The sequence below is a fragment of the Mauremys mutica genome, chromosome 12, assembly GCF_020497125.1.
Source record: "Mauremys mutica isolate MM-2020 ecotype Southern chromosome 12, ASM2049712v1, whole genome shotgun sequence".
In the NCBI taxonomy this organism is placed as follows: domain Eukaryota; kingdom Metazoa; phylum Chordata; order Testudines; family Geoemydidae; genus Mauremys; species Mauremys mutica.
This window is the reverse complement of record NC_059083.1, coordinates 67,929,477-67,943,486: the sequence shown is the minus strand read 5'-3', so window position 1 is coordinate 67,943,486 and position 14,010 is coordinate 67,929,477. Positions and strand designations below refer to the sequence as shown.

General features: G+C 49.9%; 1 protein-coding gene across 11 annotated transcripts in view; it reads left to right on the top strand.

Moving 5' to 3' along the window:
- LOC123345460 overlaps positions 1–14,010 on the top strand; it is a 34,518-nt gene that overhangs the window by 6,760 nt on the left and 13,748 nt on the right. For 9 of the 11 annotated variants that reach the window (XM_044982371.1, XM_044982370.1, XM_044982373.1 and 6 more), the window contains exons 2-12: positions 1,408–1,515; positions 1,783–1,858; positions 2,803–2,959; positions 3,381–3,426; positions 5,861–5,919; positions 6,032–6,067; positions 7,502–7,554; positions 8,448–8,580; positions 8,945–9,141; positions 9,578–9,623; positions 9,749–9,814. In XM_044982371.1, coding sequence (XP_044838306.1) covers positions 1,408–1,515; positions 1,783–1,858; positions 2,803–2,959; positions 3,381–3,426; positions 5,861–5,919; positions 6,032–6,067; positions 7,502–7,554; positions 8,448–8,580; positions 8,945–9,141; positions 9,578–9,623; positions 9,749–9,814 — 977 coding nt within the window. Of the gene's footprint in view, positions 1–643; positions 1,516–1,782; positions 1,859–2,802; positions 2,960–3,380; positions 3,427–5,860; positions 5,920–6,031; positions 6,068–7,501; positions 7,555–8,447; positions 8,581–8,944; positions 9,142–9,577; positions 9,624–9,748; positions 9,815–14,010 lie in introns of all 11 variants that reach the window. The other 2 variants (XM_044982377.1, XM_044982376.1) reach the window with 2 other exon arrangements.

Below are 14,010 nucleotides of genomic sequence, written 5' to 3'. Positions count from 1 at the left end.
ATGCTTTTAACTAAAGAACTCTTTGTTTTGTTATGATGCCTCTCTTTGTTTTGTTGTGAACTTGGGGCTCCCGAGCTGCTTATCTAAAAAACAAACACAGCTCCTGTTTGCTGTGAATGAGGCAGGCAGGGGGATGAATGTCTACAGCTAGTGTTTGCTTTAGGAGAGAAACAGCACGGCGGAGAGGGGGAAAGGGAGTCCTTCGGAGCAGCTGCTTATCTGGTCTGCAGGCTGTTTGCATTTAAGAGTGAATGAGGCGTCGGGGAAATGGTCAGAATTTGCAAGGCAGGGAGCTGACACAGTGTCGGCTCCAAAAATCCACTCTCTCTCTTTCTCTCTCTCTCTGTCCCCCACGCTCCCTGTCACACTCCATCCCACCCCCCTCTTTTGAAAAGCACGTTGCAGCCACTTGAATGCTGGGATAGTTGCCCATAATGGACCACTCCCTACACCGCTGCAAATGCTGCAAATGTGGCCACACTGCAGCGCTGGTAGCTGTCAGTGGGGCCACACTCCAGCGCTTTCCCTACACAGCTGTACAGACACAGCTGTAACTCCCAGCGCTGCACATCTGCAAGTGTAGCCAAGCCCTGAGACAAGTTCTAAGTTGTTTTTTTCTGTATGTTGTGCTCCACCTCTCCAGATGGTAACAGGGCTGACCATCAGCTGCGAGTGAGCTGCTAGAAAGGCGACAATTGCAGTTTCCACCCAAGCTGCTGAAATGCCCACCTTCCTTGTGGGTGGAAGGGAAGGGGCTGCTGGCTCTTGTACCCAGTTCTGCCAGGTGTCAAGTGCTCTCAAACACCATTTACCGTCAAGGAGAGTTGAGGGTGCTTGACACATTTCAGTCTTGGGCCTTTTGTGCCTACTACAAAGCAAAGACTATGTGTGAATGCTTCACCTCATCAGTGCGCTTGATAGATATTGTCTAATCCTCCCTCTCTCTCGCCAGAGTGGTGAAGTGGTGCTATCCCCCCTTGTATCGGTAGGGAACTCAGCCCCAGGGGTTGTGACTTGCTCAAAGTCTCAGAGTGGTCTGTTAGCAGAGCTGGCATTAGAACTCTGGCCGTCCTGATGCCCAGCCCTGTGCTCTTTCCCTAGACCAAGTTACCTCTCATGAGCCAGGCCTGAAGCAAGGAGTGAATTTGCTTTCCTCCTGGTATTTAACATTGATCTTATATCTCTGGGGGCTGAGCAAATGGTTTGACCAAGTGACTTGAACTTGGTCTGTTCATGGACCTTCCTGCCAAATAGAACAACCTGATGGTAACAGACTGACTGCAGAGTTATTCCACAAGCTGTTGCTCTAGCTCTGGTTAAAAATACCAGCTCATCAAGACCAGTCCCACGAGAGGGTGATGTGAACGGGGGCCCTCAGCATTCTGCTTACCTTCCACTGTCTCCCAGCGTGCATCCTCGCCATCAAGGAGGGGAGCAGCCCGTGCACTGACGCCTCCCCGCACCTAGCCCCCTTCTGCGAGATCCTGGAAACGATCCTTCGAAAAGGAATGAAACGTGAGTGGCCACTTCTACTCCATGCATGCTACAAGGGGTTGTGTGGGCCCGAGAGAGGTGGAGCAACGCAGACTGGTGCATGTGGTGCTTGTTAGTAAAGGACAAGCAGAGCCCAGGAACCACAGAGGCCTAGAACTGAGTGTGTTGGTTAGGGGTGACTCCATGTGGAAAGAATAGGGGCGGCTGGCTGCCTTTGCAGAATCTCCAAGGGAAGCGCTCTCCTGTCAGAGGGCCTTCCTAAAGGAGCTCCTCTTCTCTCTCCTTCAGAGCCGGTGCTGGGCTTCAAGAGACGGGATTATTGGCACTGGTTAGAGCAGCTTCCTCAGCAGGATACCTGCAGTGGGTGAGTGGCCTTTGGATGACGATATCCTGGACAATCTTTTGGGTCCGTTGCATGAAAAAATGGGGCGGAGTATGTGTTATTGCAAGTCCTCCATTTACAGCCGCCCCCCCTTGAACAGGTGCACGTACACTAGGATTATCTGGAGCTCAATGCACGAAGGAAGGATTTTTGGACAAATAGCCTGGTTTTAAACTGGCTCAGGGCCTTCTTCCTGATCCAGCCAATGGACAGGCTCCCTGGTCCCTGGAGAGCCCCAATCCTTGGGGAGGGGATGGAAGGACTGGGCCTACTGAGGCCCCATAAGACTGGTTGCTTGTTCCGAGCTGAAACTGTGATGAACTTGAAACCTCTTGGGTGGGGTTTTAAAGGACTGTTCCTGCCAGAGGCCCTGTTAGGGTTGAGGTGATCTCTGAGAAGTTTATTAGCAGGCGTGGAGGTTCTTTTATTGTTTTTCAAGATGTGTTCTCTGTAGCGCTTGTACCTTAAGAACCCAGGAGGCTTGCATAGGGAGAAACGAGTGGTAATTTAGAACTGCAGCAATTACACTGAATGCCGTCTCTGGAGGGAAAGGAAGCAAAGGCCTGTTCAGGCAGACTGACTTTGCAGGTCAGTTCACAGTATGATCAGGAAGCAGTGCAGCTTGGAAATACACGGGTCAGAAGGGAGTGAGACACGTGTCTCCACCCAGGAGAGGTGATGACCAGGGGAGCTGGAAACCTGAGATTGGGTCCCCTTGCTGGACCCTACAGGGGGAATACAGGTGCAGTTGCCCTGAACTGTGACCGGTGCCATTACAGAAACTGGCACAATGACTTACTCCTGGAAGAGAACTCCATTACAAGTGAGTGACCAAGACCCCTTTGGCAGACGGCCAGAGCCTGGGAATGGGTCGTCACCGATGCTGTAAATGTTTCCTGGCACCCCTTCATATTTCTTCTTTATAGGGTGACTCCCTTGTCAATCATGGTAGAGAAAGCCAGTTCCTGTGAGAAGGTGCTGACAGCGCAGGGACGAGGGCGGTACTTCCTGCGCCTAGCTTTAAATCAGAAGTCACTAGCTACTGCCATTCAACAGCTGGCTCGGAGTCCAAAACTGCTGGAGGTAGGAAGAGCTTTCAGCATGAAATATCTTTACGATGAGGGGCAGCAGGGAACTGGGTTTGGATAAACTAAGAACTGAGCCAAATCTTGGACCTAAGGAGAGAGACTTTTTTTTTTCCCCCTCGAACCTCTGTATTTTATAATTCCACCCTGACCAAAAATAGGAAGAATTTGAAATCTCCCCTGAGTTCTCTAGGCCAGATGAACAGGCTCCAGAGGATTCAAATAAAAATCCAGGCTTCTGGATGCCAAGCTAAAACCACCTTCCAGAACAAATTTGGGGTCATTCATTTCTGTTTGTACCATGGATGCAATTTAAAGTGTAGAATTTTAGATGGTTTTGTGGCCATGTTTTTCAGTTCATGGTCTACAACTAAATCATGTGTGTATCTGTGTGTGTGTTTTAAATTTTTTAATTTCAGTGTTACGATCCTCTGGTCTCAGTGCTGGGAAATGAAGATTTCATGGGTAAGGTTGAGACTTCCTCCAAAATTCAGTAATGTCACTTAAAAAAAACAAAACACCACCACACAAATTGGTTGAAATGTAGGTCTAAAAATATTTTCCCCATTTATGAAGCGAAGATGACTGTGATCTTGTATTCTGGAAAACCTCCAGTTTATTTATAGTTCCTGGGTTTACTATAGCTTCCATCCTTCACTTCTTGTTCATTCAACTCCTTAGGAATTTTATCTGAGTTTACACCAGGGGATGAATTTGACCTTCATCACTAAGAAATAACCTTTGGCGATGAATGGTTATAAGAAAACTCTGTTCCCTAACAGGGACAGAAAAGAAGGATGGGCTGGGACTCCAAGAGCTGGGTTAAATTCCTGGCTCCGCCACAGAATTCCTTTATGACCTTGGGCAAGTCACATGATCTCTCTGTTCCTCAGTTTCCCATCTGTAAAATATGGATCTTAATACCTCTTTTCTTCCACCCTGGTCTATTTACCTGCAAACTAAACTCAGGTGAAGACAACACAATCAGCTGAGATCTCTAAGCACTACTGTAATACAGGAAAAGATCAGCCTCCTTTTAGTCAGACCCAAAACTTTGGTCTTGTGAGGATGTTTTTATTTTAAGTTTTACCAAACCTAAAATGAATATAAATAACACCAGTTGTTGTTGTTGTTTTTTTAAAGCCAATAAAACAGTTCTTGTTTGGATCTAAACCTCCCCCCACAGCATTTGCAGCCCAGGTGTCACAGCCCAGTGCTAGAGCAGCGAGCAAAGCTAACGTCTGTTTTATTGTCTAAGCAGAAGGAAGTGGTAAAATCTAAGGAAGCAGTCTCAGTGCTGGGGAGGTACATTAGACATTTATCATTCAGTTTGAATCAATCACAAGGGGGTGTTAGGGATCTGAGATGGGAAAGTTAAAAAGGATGATTTGTAACTGGAGTGTTTCTTTAAGTAAACTGCAAAAGTCTGATGTCTTGTAGGTAACTCTTAGCAGCCTAAACCTTACTGGTCCCAGGTGAGGATGTCAGAACTGGAACACGTTTCCAGCTATTATGAAAGGCCTGAATGCTGTGTGGCTCCATAAGCAACTATTCTCCCAAGAGTGCCGGGACAGGGAGAAAGCCTTTTCTTTTGATTATGATAAATAACTGGTGGTAAAACTGTCCCTAGATGGCTTTTAAATCACTTTGGACTTCTAGCTGAAGTCTAAGTCACACAAACCCATCAATATAATTGCACGGTTAGCGTTGGAGAAGAAGGATGGACTGGAGATTAAAACACAGAAGTGGAAGAAAGTTACCTGCTAGTGGTGGTTTCTATGATTCAAAGCCTGTTGAAGTCAATGGAAAGACGCTCATTGACTTCAATGGGCTTTGGATTGAGGCCCCTGTAGGGTGACTAGATCTCCCGGTTTTATAGGGACAATCCCGATATTTGGGGCTTTGTCTTATATAGGCACCTATTGCTCCCCCCACCCCCGTCCTGATTTTTCACATTTGCTGTCTGGTCACCCTAGGCCCACGTGTATTGCATTTGTACTCCAGATGGGTGTCTGGACTAGGTTTTGAGGGTATTTTGCATAAGTGTCCCACTAGTGCAGTTCCTCCAGTGGTAGCGATGCAGCGGGGGCTGTTATAGACAAGGCTCTGGTGGGATGTTCTTGCAAAAAGAAAGCAAAAAAAGACTGGCATTAATAAGGCCTTAGAATCCTGGCCCTGGCCAGTAGCAAAAACCAACATTCTGTGGGTGAAGGTCTAAAAGCACTGCTAACCAGCTGGCTGATGCCCGTGTGTCCACAGGCCAGTGTGCTCATGGAGCCATCCCTTGCCCTGTCCAGAGTGCTTCTTGGTCAGCTGTTTTTCTGTAGCTGAGTTAGAATTCTATTTCGTGCCATGAGGCTGGTTTGTCTGCTGTGTGGCTCTGGTCAGAGTTCAGTGACTGTGTGACACAGCACGCAGCTCCTACAGTGCGCACCTGGAGAGAGCTGGGGTCTTTTCCTGGCTCTGTCACAGCCTTGCTGTGTGAACTTAACCATGATCCTGCAATGGACTCGGTCTGGTTGGACCCTGTGACCAGGTCACTTTGCCTTTTTGTTTTCCCTTCTCTAAAATGGGGATAATAATCCCTGTTTCACAGGCTGCCATGAGGTTTAATCCATTGAGGTTTGTAAAGTGCTTTGAGATCCTTGGATATAAGGCACTGGAGAAGTGCAAAATATTGTTAGTATGTGCAGTTGGGCAAGTATTGTTGTTCTTAATACAGTATGACCCTGAGGATCTAAAACTTCCTGTTGTCCAAATTGGGGGCCATGTCCTCTATTGCCTGCTACTTACATGGAAAATCTCTTCTGATCTGGACCTCTGCAGTGTCCCTGGGACATGGGGATAAGCTGGTGAGGAGTATGGCAGTAATGTTGGCTCTTGGTCCCCCCTCTTACAGAGCCGTTCCTCTCACTGATGCTAGTGGTGTCAGAGATGAATTTCTCCCTGGATCTGCAGGTAAGGTAATAAGTTGGGCTGGCAGCAGCTTTGTGTGTCTAACATAACTCTGTGTGCAGCGGTCTTCATCTCCTTACTTGACACCAGTTGCTCTGCTGTGCTTTATTTGCAGAATTCCAGTTTCTTGGATGAAAGTTGGCTGCTGCCGGTAAGACTCCGCTTCTCCCTCTGATGTGGGATCCAAGATTTTATTCTTCCTCCTTCCATCTGCTGGGTGGCCCCTTGCTGAATACCTGGATCCTAAACACAGAACATTGTTAGACTTCAAGAGACACTGCCAGGTTGAAAATCATTGGGCTAGATGGTGCAAATCGGCTTAGCTCCATTGAAGTCAATGAAGTGCCATCTGTTTACATGGGCTGAAGATCTAACCCATTATATGATTCCTTAACATAGGTCCTGAACCAGCAAACACTTACTCCCCTGATTCACTTTACTCCCTTGGGTCCCAGGGACCACTCCTGCTAGTAAAGTGAAGCAGGTACCGGTAAGTCAGTGTTTACAGGACTGGGGCTAAGTTACTAACATCGCAGGTATCTAAAATTGGAGGAATTTTAAAAATCTAAGTCCCTATTATTACTGCTGCTCTTGTACATCTTGCATTTCTGAAAATAGGCCAGTCAGTTTCACTCAGTTCCATTTTTCTGGCTTTCTTGTGCTTTCCACTGGATTTTCAAAATCTTAGAAATAGTTCTGTTGGTCTTCATTTATTTTATATATAAAACAAAGACCTGGGATGGAATTCAGGTTGCACCGAAGCCAAATGCAAAACTCCCATTGACTTTCATGGGCCCAGGATTTCACCCATGGTGCCTGCCCCTAAAAGGGTTGCAACTGAATGGACTGCATTTCAGGTTGCCTGTGTCCCTTTAATTAACGTGGCATAATGGGAAGTGTTTCTCTGGGGGGAATACAGGGTGTGTGTGTGTGTGTCCTGCAGACTAATCGCTCCAGAGTCTGACTTGGCCCTGCCTAAATCCCAGGTTAGAGACCTGCAGTGAATGACCGTGTGTCAGTGAGGTCAGAAAGCTGCCTTCCCAGAAGGAGTCGGCTCCAGGGGTTAGTAATGGGACATGGAACCTGTGGCTCCACTGTCCAAAGGTCATTACAACATGGCAACCTAAGAAGTGTGGGGATGGGTGGCCGGCCCTGGCCTCCGTCCAGTGTCTGGCAGGCTGGAGTCTGTCTCAAAAAGCACCACCAGTCACCGCTCTGATTGGCAGTTTCAGCAGAGAGGCTGAAGACTGAACAAACTTTGGCTGAGCACCTTAGGCGGGCATTTAGCAGACTCTGGAAAGACATGGTGGTGGGTGCCCAAGGTTGGGTTGGAGGCCCATGGGTGGGGCTCTAAGGGGGAACGCTCACTGCTGCTGCACGTCCTCTGTGGATAAATGGATGACCTCAGACTCCAGAGGTCTCAGGCTGGCATCTCTCAGAGCAATTCTCCCAAATGTAAATGGAGCAAACACTAATGGGGACAAAATGCCCCCCTCCTTGCCAAGGCTGAAAGGGACTGGAGAGGGAATTCTTGTGCTACCTGGAGCCATTGCTGGAGGCTGTACTGACAAATGCTTTGTTCTAGGTGTGCCTGACCTATGAGACTGTACCCTGCAGAGAACTGGGGATGGTGCTCAGGTAAGAGACCAGCTTTCCTCCTCCCTTCCCCTGCTGCTCAGCAGCCTCACGTCCACATTGCAGTGGGTGCTGCTGGGATCTATGGACTTATCATAGAATCGTAGGACTGGAAGGGACCTCGAGAGGTCATCTAGTCCAGTCCCCTGCACTTGTGGCAGGACTTAGTATTATCTAGACCATCCATGACAGGTGTTTGTCTAACCTGCTCTTAAAAATCTCCGATGATGGAGATTCCACAACCTCCCTAGACAATTTATTCCAGTGCTGAACCAGCCCGACAGGAAGTTTTTCCTAATGTCTAACCTAAACCTCCCTTGCTTCAATTTATGCCCATTGCTTCTTGTCCTGTCCTCGGGGGTTAATGAGAACAATTTTTTCTCCCTCCTTGTAACAAGTACTTGAAAACTGTTATCATGTCCCCTCTCAGTCTTCTCTTCTCCAGATTAAACAAACCCAATTTTTTCAATCTTCCCTCATACGTCATGTTTTCTAGACCTTTAATCATTTTTGTTGCTCTTCTCTGGACTCTCTCCAATGGCCATGGCCTGGGCCATGTCCCTGATTAGATGCCAACCTGATCCGGGCTGAAAGTGCTCCCAAGGTAGGGCACATGCCCCTGTGCCAAAACCAGAGCAAGGGGAAGGCTGACTCGAAGGGCAGGCTTGCACCCGTTACACCCCAAAACCCCAATGCCAACGGACTCTGCGAGCAGCTGCCTTGTCCTCCGGTGAGCAAAAGGGCTGTAACTGGCTGGACCCACCTCCTGTTTGGGCCAAGGGATGTAGAGACACATTAGTTCTTCCTCTGGCCCGAGGAATCCTGCTTCTCCAGCCGCTTGGGATGTTTTCATCCGGTCCGTCCGGCTGAACTCTGTGTCTCGGCGCTGCCCTCAGGTACTTGGATGGTCGGATCTTCGTCATCGAGGTGCTTCCCGAGAGCCAGGCAGAGGTGGACGAGGTGGTGCTGGCTGGAGACGTCATTGACGAGATCAGTGGCTTTTCCCTGAGAAATGCACGCAACGGACAGGTGGGGGGAAGTGCGCGGGGTCAAACGAATTCCTGCCTTCAGGAGCTGATGTGCTGCCCCCCTCTCCTGGGATCCTGTCTGAAGCAAAAGCCTCACTGGTGTGTGGGGCGGGGGAGGGGGATGCAGAGGGATGAGGTGTCTGGCCGTGGGATGGATACAGAACAATTTCCCTGTGAACAGGAAGGGGAGGAACGATGAGTTGGCAGCTTGTGGCCGGCTCCCAGGGGCGGGGCCGGGTTGTTCCATTGTTAACAGCTGTTGAGAGTACACACAGCTACACCACAGAAAGCAGGGCGGGGATTGGCATGGGATGATCCAAGCCCCCTGCATTCAATGGATGCCCTGGCTCTCTCCTCTTCTTCAGGCAGGGACTGTGCTGCAGAAGCTGAAGGGCAAGCCCCTGAGCTTCCGCATGATCCGGTGGAAGTGGCATGACGGAGGGATGTACAAGCCGCTGCTGCCCTACCTGAAAGTGCTGAGGGAGAAGGTCCCCAGCTTCCAGCTCCAACAGGAGCACAGACACAAAGAGGAGAAGGAGGAGCGGTGCCTGCAGGGGGGCAGGTAGGGCCAGCTGGAACTGAGGAACCCCCATCAGTAGGGGCAACATGATCCCGCGTGCCCAGCATTGGGTTAGCCCTGAGCTTGGGAAATGAAGCCAAGCCGGGATGGGGAAGGGGGTAGAGGTCTCTGTTACATATGTGGGGCCGGGCAGCGTTTCCACTGCAGCGTGTGCTCCGGAGCAGTCCTCAGCATCCAACACACACTAGGCAGCTGCTCTTTTGCGCTGAAACACAAGCTCCATGCCCAGGGGTTGTGGAGATCCTTAAGGTTGGTACCAGTATTGTGACTCCTCTAGAATCCCAACCGTAAAGTGGCCAGCATCATTCCGTTCTGGGGGTGAGTGGGTTTGGTGCATGCTTTACGTTCTGCCAGAGCAAGGCACCTTAGAGGAGCTATGCATGGACTCCCGGTCCTAATTCTGTTTCTTCCTCCCCAGGCTACTGTACAACTTGCGGTACCTGGGCCAGGCCAATGTAGGAAAGGTACCGTTGTGATTCTGATTGGGAGGGGGGGAGAAGAGAGAGAGAGTGTGTGTGGTGTCTTGTTTCCACTGACTTTCATTTAACATACTCATTATTTTATTTCCCCCACCCCGATCTGTTTTCAGTACGGTGGCAAAGAGGTGCTGGACGAGGGCATACCCACGGTGTTAGAGCAGCACCTGTGCCCACGGGTGAGTTCCTAGTTGTGAGCTTGCAGGAAGGATGGACTGGTGGCTGGCAGCGCTCCAGGGCAGAGATGAGGTTGTTGGGGTGCCAGCGCCGTTCTGGACTTCGCAGCTCTTTCGGTTTCTTTTTGGTTTAATCTTGACACTGAATTTCTTCGGCTTCTAAGGGCGTGGGGGTGTATTTGTTTAATAAGCACAACTTCCCCGGCACTCTCACCCCTTGCTGCAGTCTGATTTCTTTGTTTGGGAATGTCCTTACTTTTTAATTTCCAAAAAATCCTCCCTGGGTCCTTAGCAGTGAGGGGGTGTGTGGCAGGGCAAAAACAACTAACAGAGCTACCACTCTGAAACCTGGGGCAGGGCAGGGCAGGCATTCTCTGCTCCCTGGGACCTCCTGCCTGGGGCCTTCAGAGTAGAAGAATGGGGCACGGGAGAACAGGACAGGGGTTCTTTACTGCCTGGGAAGAACACCTCCTCCCTGCTGACCCCCAGCTCTTCATCTGGCTGACAAACCCAGGGTCTCCTCTTCAAACTCTCTTCACTCTCTTCACAACCAGGTTCCCCCCCTCTCATTCCTCTATGGTAGCAAACCAGACCTGTCTAGTCTCTGGTGTTCGGATGCAAATTTTAAAGGTCCAGTGTGGTGATTCCACTATACAGGATAATGCAACTCACTTATCTAGCCTGTCTGTGGCTGTGGTCCATAAGGGTTAACCCCTGTTCAGGCAATCACTTATCCATGGGGTTTAAATCCCATTAAAGTGGCTAGAATTTAATCACGTGCTGCTTCAGGGCTTTCCTGAATTGGGGCCTGAGATTGTGATGTAATTTTCCTCTGGAAAATGCCCTCTCAATTTAAAACTTCTGGTAGATGTGCGGACTCACCCCTGTGGCGCCTCCTGCTGGTTGTCCTCAGGAATTAGCTCACTTCCAGCCAGGAGCGCCCTCTGCAGGCTGGTGATCCACCTGTCCTCTTGGCCCCCATGTTCCTCCCTGGACCCCAGTGTCCTTTTAACTGGGGTGCTGCCCCCTGGCAGTACCCCACCAATCTGGGTCTCCCCTCCCTGGGGAACCCCCAACCCACTATCCCCACTTTTGGCTACTGCCTAGTCTCCATCTAGCCCCCGTTCACTGGGGCAGACTGCAGTATTAGCCACTCATCAGAGGCAAAGGGCTTTGGATCTGCTGCCTTTGCCTACCCCTGGGCTGCCCCCAGCAACTCCCCAGTACCTGTTAGCCTTATGCTAGGCTGCAGCCTGGGGCTCTCCAGGCAGGAGCTCCCCAGCTCCTCTGCCTTTCCCCCGCCCTGCTCCACTCAGGCACCCTGTGTCTAGCTCCCTGCAGCCAGGCCCTTCTCCCTCTACAGGCAGAGGGAGACTGTTTGCTCCTGGCTTCCCTGGCCTTTTTCCCTGGCCTTCCCTGGCTGTGGCCTGATTAGGGTGTGGCCCAGCTGCAGCCACTTCCACAATCAGCCCAGCTTTTAGAGCTGCAGCTTTCAAGCCCTCCCAGGCCGCTTTTTAAACCTCTCAGGGCAGGAGTGGGTAACCACCCTGCTACACTGGGCACTGGCCCCGGTGGGCCAGCCTGTACTCCACCCTGATCCCGAGGCCCGTCGGGGACATCAGTTGGCGGCTCCTCCACGGGGCCGTGAGCACGGGCGTGTACTTGGCGCGGTTTACCCCTGTCCCAGACACCTGCCCCTTCTGCGGCGAGAGGGAGACCCTGGCGCACGTTTACATAGAGTGCGCCAGGCTGCAGCCCCTATACCGGCTCCTCACTAATCTCCTATTGCGTTTCTGGCTGCACTTTTCCCCCCACCTCCTTCTCCATGCACTCCCTATCCGTGGCCCCACGAAGTCATGGGACCTCCTGGTCAACCTCCTCCTCGCCCTGGCAAAAATGGCCATCTACGTGACCAGGGACAGGCGGTTGGCCAATGGAGACTCCTGCGACTGTGGGGCTTGTTTCCGATCCTTAGTCCGTTCACGTCTCCGGGCGGAGTTCCTCTGGGCGGCGTCCGCTGGCTCCCTTGACGCCTTCGAGGAGCAGTGGGCGCTGTCCGGGGTTCTCTGCTCGGTGTCCCCGTCAGGCTCCCTTCTTATGACCCTCTGACCGCACTCCTGTCCCTGTTCTCTTATTAGTTGTCCCCCGCAATTAGTGGGTTTCTGAGGCTCTGTGGCACCTCCCCTTAGGCTGGGGGGGGTTCCGTTAGCATGGGGCGGGCTTCTGCCCGCCCAGTTTCCCGGAAACCCAATAGATACACTTCCCCATTCACAGGAACTAAAGAGCTGCAGACTTCTGTGAAGTTCAGTGTTTTTGAATTGTTTGGCCCTACTAAGAACAGATGGACTAAAAAAAAGCATTAGGCACTGGAGAAAACTCTAAGCCACAATGAATTTTTGATTTGGTAGCATAAACACTTCCTGCACTCTCCAGATTCTAAGGAAAAATCCTTCTCCTACCCTGCTTTAAGCATTTCAGTTTGCAAACAAACGGATCACTCTGATCAAAAGTTAGAGTGAAAACTGGGCTTGGAATGGAAGTCTAGACTCAGCTGAAAGTGTGGAATTGCTCCCAACCCCCTCACTAATATAGCGAGGAATGGCTTTCCTCCTGCACATGGCTTCTACCAGTGACGTGGGTCATGCCATACCCTATGAGAAAGTCTTCCACCTTCATGCATGAATGGTGATGCTGGCATTAGCTAAGAAGCGAGTGTACGCGCACATATGCACAGGAGAGCTTGGGGAAGCGCTAGTGTGTTGGGAGGGAGGAAGGGAGGGGAATACTATCTGCATTGCTTAGATTGTCAAACCTAGTGAGAGAGAACCACGTGGCTTGAGCATTCATAAGAGTCTGAAACATAGGGTTTGAAGTTCAGCAAATCTGTGTCTATTGCATGAGTCAAAACAGAATGGGTCGGGGGGAATGTATTTCCTTTTCCTTAAGCAATGCAGAATACTTGAGAGCCATACCTCTGTATTTTGAATACACGCAGCCTATGTGCATATGCAACAAATATCTGGGACACCTATATACATTATTGTAGTAGGAAGAGAGCCTGAGACATAAGCCCTCAGTGAAATGGATTGAGTTGAACAGGCTGGTTAGAACTGCTCACTATGACATAATACTGAGTGCAAAGAATGCTCAGTGCTTGCGGGGGGAAAGACATGTTCTCTACTCTTCAGAGTTATAATTTAAGAGCCTACCTCTGCCACTCTCATGCCGGCTGAATAGTACCATACTCACTGAATAGGCATAATATACACCTCCAAGTTCACCAGCAAATCCTGGGAAGACGAGACTGGTCATTTCTGATCAGATTTAAGGTGATTATACAAGCGGAACCGTTTCTCCTTTAGCAAAATGTCAGGCCTTCTGTAGACCTCACAAAGAAGCAGAATAAAGGCACAGACCAGGCATTGTTTTCCCTCTTCGGGACACTTTTAATATTCTTGTACTGGATCCATTCCTGCCTTTTGTATGTAAACACCGCCGGGAGGGATTTTTGTTGTTTTGTCTGGCATCCTGACCAGTTGTAAAGTGCGGCGTCCACCTTGTGGTGCTATAGAAGTGCTGAAGAGTAATTCTATGGTTAAGTCGGCTGAGCAGGCACAGAACAGACGGGTTTAGGTTTGGAGTGTGTGGGGGGGAGGATGTGGCTGGCAAAAGGAGAGAGACATAGTCTAAATGAGAATCAGCCCCAGCTGGGTTTACAATTACGCTTCAGTCATTCAAGCCTGATGTTTGTCTACTATGAATACTGGCAGATTAATGTTGGCATTGAAGTTGGCCGAGCTAGGATTTTGATGTTGTCACCACATGTCAGTAAGATAAATGTAGGAAGGTCCCATCTCTGCCAGTGCTGTTCGCCCACTCTGGTTCCAGATTCAGCCAGCTGGGCTGTATATTCAACAAGCCACTAGTAGGGATTTAACGTATAGAAGGATCTTTGCAACCAAAAGAATAGAAAACATTTAAAATAGGGAATCTGAGGATTTAAATCCTCAGTTATCTACATTTCTGAGCCTGATTTACCATTGCCCTGAACCTTACGTAGATGTTTGTGAAGTAGGTTTAAAACGCTACCGTTCTAGAATAGCTGTGGTTGATCCCCCACTGTGCACTGGTATAAAGGACTTTACAAGATGGAGGGCAACAGTGAATCAGGTCCTGTGAGCTCCGAAGAGGAGAACACA